At 34.5% G+C, this 5,720-nt stretch overlaps 1 protein-coding gene across 1 annotated transcript; it reads right to left on the minus strand.

The window, feature by feature from the left end:
- Window positions 1–10: 10 nt before the first annotated feature.
- On the minus strand, window positions 11–4,970 carry LOC106106809 (protein I'm not dead yet-like). Its single transcript, XM_013287466.1, has 15 exons — window positions 4,839–4,970; window positions 4,354–4,489; window positions 4,036–4,188; window positions 3,639–3,754; window positions 3,352–3,466; window positions 3,163–3,265; window positions 2,864–2,924; window positions 2,551–2,676; window positions 2,362–2,476; window positions 1,856–1,968; window positions 1,668–1,759; window positions 1,425–1,517; window positions 1,040–1,233; window positions 725–862; window positions 11–585 (listed from the first exon to the last, which is right to left on the minus strand). The coding sequence occupies exons 1-15, from the start codon at window positions 4,841–4,843 to the stop codon at window positions 472–474; spliced, it is 1,674 nt and encodes a 557-aa protein (XP_013142920.1). The 5' UTR covers window positions 4,844–4,970; the 3' UTR covers window positions 11–471.
- Window positions 4,971–5,720: the final 750 nt, after the last annotated feature.

Raw genomic sequence — 5,720 nt, forward strand, 5'->3', positions numbered from 1 at the left:
ATACATTTATAACAAATCCTACTGCATGACAACTCGCTGTGTAACATCTAACACCTAGTAGCTTTTGTCAGTATTTAGCGTTAAACCCCTTTTTGCTTACTGGTAACTAAAAACTAACAGGCGCTCCCCCGTGAATGTCGAAAAACTGCCATGATATTTTTGTAGGTCTATAGCCTTGTGTACTATGTAATAATTGACAATGCTAATATGTGCTAGCAAAATATGTGAATCCTAAAATGTTAAGTTTGGTAAAAAATCTTAGACCGCAACATCAAAAATTACGACGCCCACGAACATCCGTAATACAACAGAGGAACTGAAAGAACTTCGAAATGAGGGATCAATGGGGGCATTTCTGTATTTACATATGTTATTCCGAAATTCCCTGCCAATTTACAGCACTATGCAAATTATTGTGCCTTAAAAACGTGTGGAGTAATTTGTCTGGGCTTGAAGTTATAAATATATTTCTTAAGCCCATGGTGGCAATGTTGTTAAGTCCGGCCATACCACCGGTGCCCAAAAGAAAAGGAAAAACCATGTCAGGAGAATAGTAGCCACTGTAGGCACAGCGCCAGCGACCATCTGTGAAGCAAAAATACTAAAGTTAAAAGAAATACTTATCAAAGCAAAGATGAGATCAGTTTACTCATACAAAGGCTTGAAATACATTTAAATCTGTATACTATTTTATACTATGTCGATGTAATTATAAAACCAATACCATTTTCGAAGTGGGTATACTTGCAGCACTTTGCACGACTAAATTACCAGGCGTGCCCACGGGCAGCATAAAACAGTAAGAAGCGGAAATACCTCCCGCAAGATTGTACCACATCGGATTTCGGTGAATTTGTTTAGCCTGTACAAAATAATAAAATGCAATGTAATCTATGCATAGTTTTAAAAAACCACCATTGCATCCACCATAATTCACAAGTAAAAGTTTTAAAGTTGTACGTTTTTCTTGCTCTGCAAACGTTATTAAAAAATATAAAAACTTTTAGTATTAAATTTAAAAACTATTTTTAATACTCACTAGCTCCATTGCGAGTGGTACGAAAACATTGCAGACCGCAACATTTGAAGCAAAATTCGTAACAAACGTAACTGCCAAAATAATAAGGAAAAGAACAACAGCATTGGGGCACACTTTCAGCATGGCCATCGACTCTCCAATTTTTTGATTCAAACCACTTTTCTTAGCTGCGTCAGAGAGTGCAAAGCCACCTCCTACAGACAGAATTAAGATGTTTAAAGAATGTAACAAGCTCCTTTCGCCTGTTGTTTTTGCTGTATTTATCTCTATTTATTAGTTTTAAAAATGACAGTTTAAATAAATATATCTTGCCACGCTAACGTGAAGAATATCTCACACCTTAAACATAAAATATTGATTGTATTAATTACAAAAGCCAACTTACCCAGAAGAAACATAAAGCTGTATGGTAAAGAAGCATCCATTTTTTTCCAGTCAAGAACAGAGGAAGCTCGTACTTTAGGTAGTTGTTCATAATCTAAAAAATTAAAAATACGGAACTGATTTTCTTTTTCAGTTTTTCCCTAATTTTATTCTTAATCTATATTTGATAGACAATAATAATGACGTGTAATTATCACTATTGATGTAATATGAAATAAATAAATAAATCATTTGTTTTACTTACATTTTACTGTAAAATTTTTGAAGAACGACAAGTTTGATGGAGATACAAACATTAAAAATCCTACTAAACCTGCTAAGGCCGAATCTCTTATGCTGAAACATAAAAACATTTTTTAAATACTTATTACTAGCAAATTTAGTAAATAAATATAGGAAATCAGTAGTTTAATTCGTTGGAATAAAACTTACAACTTGGCCGGTCTATGAAATGTCTCTTCTAAAATATCACCCCATCCTAGGAACATTTGAGGAGAGCGGCAAAAGAAAAAAATCATCGAGCCACCAAACAAAAGAATAACCATCTGAAACCAAAAATATTAAATCCATATACAATTTTAACACTGGTGGAGCCAAAGAGATTTAAAAAAACAACATATGGAGTAAGCATAGTTGACACATCACTTGAGAGATCTTCACATAATCCTCACTTACGCTATCTGTGGACAGTCTCTAAACCACATGTCACTATAATTGTTATTAAAATTGTTAATAGAGTCATTAAATAATATTTTTGTTTTTTTTTATTTCATCTTATGACTGTTTAGTTTATTTTATAACAAAAGATGGAGCTTATTATACTCGTGATTTTATAAAATGCCAATACATGGACACAGAGCGGCGCACTAAATTTGACAACTCGAATTGAAACAGTGATGATTTATTTATAATCAAAACAATTTTAGACTTTAGCTTACATATTCCCAAAATGTTATGCTTCCCAACTTGTCCCAGTTAGCGTCAACAGCTGCCTTCGCAGCCGCTTGACCTTGAGGAGTTACAAGAGCTTGTTTTGCGGCGGCGCTGTTTGGTCTGAAATTGAATGTCTATCGTTATAAAGGATTTCTTATTAAAAAAAATGACTTAACCCTTAACAACTTTCTCACCTCAACCAACCTAAAAACAATATGACCATGGAGAAAAACGTGGCAGCCTCCAAAAAAATCATCATCGGAACGGTAAATGCAGAGAATTTAGGAAATGATAAATATTCAGGCACTTTTGGGTACGCTCTGTAACATAAAACTATATTTACTTTTCATTCTAATCCGGGAGAACTTAGGAATTGTTTATTATGAAGTAGTAATTGAATACTCAGCATTTAGAGATGGAGTACCTACACGTTTTACTACATTTTATCTGCTTAAACTTGTGAAATAATACTAGGTGACGTTTAATTCAATAAAAGAAATCTCTTACTTTACTAGAAGTCCTTTCATAACTAAATTAGTTGCGGTACCAACTAGAGTGCCAATACCACCTGTGGGATATTGAAAAATTCTGATTACGTATTAAATGAACACGGTACTTTCCCACAAACATTGATAACTATTGTAAAGATAATTTTCAACCTTCAAAGGTTTTCATGGATATAGTATACATGCATTTTGATTTTGATTATCTAAATGTAGGTGTGGAAGATTTTAATGTATGATTCAGCTCGCGTAGTTTACCCTAGATCGTTCGTATAAAAGTTATTATTTTAAACAAACGCTAACCTATTGTCGCTGAGTAAGTAGTGGCACAGAAATAGCAAGTAGTTAGGTCAGATGCAACTCTTTCTCCCTCGGAAGTATATTCAAAGATCTTCATCAATTTTTGCTGAAAATTAAACCAAAACTCTAGAATACAAATTCATAATTGAGAGACATGTTAATTTTAAAAATAATAGACAGGAAAGTCCTTACTTCTTCAAAAACTTTTAAAACAGCGAAGTTAATAGGCACCATCATCGTTACTGCAGCAGTATTAGTTATCCACATCGAAACAAACATGGTTACAAGAGACATTGAAAGAAGAAGCCTGCAAAGAACCACTCATTAAATCACGTTTGAAATAAAGCTTACGAAATAAAAATTTCGCTTCTCTTTCCTGTCACTTTAATTGGTTGTATCACAACCCTGTAGCGCCGTACACTCTCCAGCTCCACAAATCATCTAAATATGTTAGTTGATAAAACAAATTTATTAGTTACCTCATATGAGTGAACCCAATGGTCCTAACCGCAAAGTAAGCAAGACGCACGTGAAGACCAGACTGCTCCACACAAGCGGCTAATATAAGACTCCCCAGGAACATCATTAGACTGTCCTATAAAATAAAACAAACGTGAACACACTAAATTACAAAATTAGCATGGTATGGTATTCTACCAAAAGCAATTAGACGTAACAAGGAGATATTTACATTTATGGAAGGGTTCATAGATCACCATTATTAAGAAGTAACCGGAATTCAGCACGGTACATTGCTTAGGAAGATAACCAAAGGTATATAAACTATTTCGACTTTGAACACTGTTCTTAAACACCGATTAAGTTTTCATCATAATGTTGAAACTTAGGAAAGGACTTATGTTAAAATATACTTACACTGATATACGCTGCACAAGTTGCACTTGTGCTATTAACTCCAGTTAAAGGAAATAATATGACTGGCAGGAATGACGTCACCGGCAAGGGAATACACTCAGTTACCCAGAAGCAGGCCATAATAACCAGGCAGAATGCACACCAGTGATGAGGCTTTAAAAAAACAAAAAAAGGCCTTATAACTTTGTAAGCGATGTGCTTTTTGCTGCCACATTTATATAATGAGTAGAGTATACAATGATGACAGAAAAATAATACATTTTACCGCCCAAAAAAATTTCTGACGATTTCTTAGTTTTATTTTTAAAAATTGCTTACCAGAGTTGGCGGTGGTAATATTATCAGGAGAGAAAATAGAGGAATAAACACGCAGCACACTCCTCTCCAATGCACACCCACGAAAATTTTTAATTTTTCCTTCCCCGACATACGCGGTTCTTCCGGTGATCCAAAGCTAAAGAGTCAAGTCATTAGGGTGCGTTTACACTGACACGCGCTTGGATAGAATGGAGCAATGTAAATATTTGTGTTTCCATTGCAGCAAAGGCTACTTAGAAGTTATCCCTAATCCGCTAGTCATTGCCTCGATGAAAATAATCTCTATAACTAATGGCTGCTCTCGGGTTTGCCGATAGCTCCTTTTCCCACTAAGGACCGCGCTCGTTTGCTCAGTACAGTTAACGTGTGACGTCATAGAGAAATCGGCAAAGCTATAAAATCTAGAAGTGGATAAGAGCTTCATCCAAAACGCTACCAGTTTACGCAATAATTCTTATTTCAAAAATAATAAAAAAAGTACTTACATCATCTTGACTGTCCTCTTATTTTATTTATTATAAAATAAAAGATAAGCCTATTATAAAAATAATCAATAATCTATGTTATAAGTAATCTCTATATTATAACAATGGGTGTTGTTTCTTACAAAATGTAATTTTAACTGACAGATATTCGAATAGAACAATTCTTTCTTTTTAAATTTAAAAATCTTCGAAATACTTTTCGACCAATTATATTTTTATCGAGTATTTGTGAATTGATTAATGTATTTCCGATTGCAATATCTCGATATCATTACTATATAATTAATGTCTTTCGAATAGTTTGATCAATAATTTAAAAAACCTAGCCGTACTGCGAATGACGTATAACTAACTCTTTTGCATCTATTACAAAGTGACGTAAAAAAGGCTGTTAAGGCATCCCTGTGCGAGGGTTATTAGGGTCGTGATTGGGGGCCAAGATCGCTTATCAAAACGATCCTGGGGAGACGGTGATATAGAGTGGTCCTATGATAACATAACAATGTAGAGCCACAGGGAGAGTTCTGTCTCTTCTGGGAAGTTTATGTGGCTAGGGTTCCTGTGTGTTCCTTAGAGATCCCGGAACCCTCTGCTATTTGGATTGCCACCAAGGGGGTTTAATAGTTCAAATTGCACATAACCCTACCTACCCCAAAGAGTTGTATCTTTAAAAGATACCCCCACTCCAGACCAAACAAAGATAGGATTTATTTTTATTTTTAGGTCATTCGCTTGTTAACAATAAAATTGACATATATCCATGAAAACATAAATTTAATGTACTAGTAAGTTGCGCGATTCAATAATATAAAACAACGATCATAAAATAAATACGCGTGAGTTGTATCCAGTGAAAGCATACCAGACGCAGTTAAGGCCCGG

The sequence above is a fragment of the Papilio polytes genome, unplaced genomic scaffold (assembly GCF_000836215.1).
Source record: "Papilio polytes unplaced genomic scaffold, Ppol_1.0 DF822067.1, whole genome shotgun sequence".
Lineage (NCBI taxonomy): Eukaryota > Metazoa > Arthropoda > Insecta > Lepidoptera > Papilionidae > Papilio > Papilio polytes.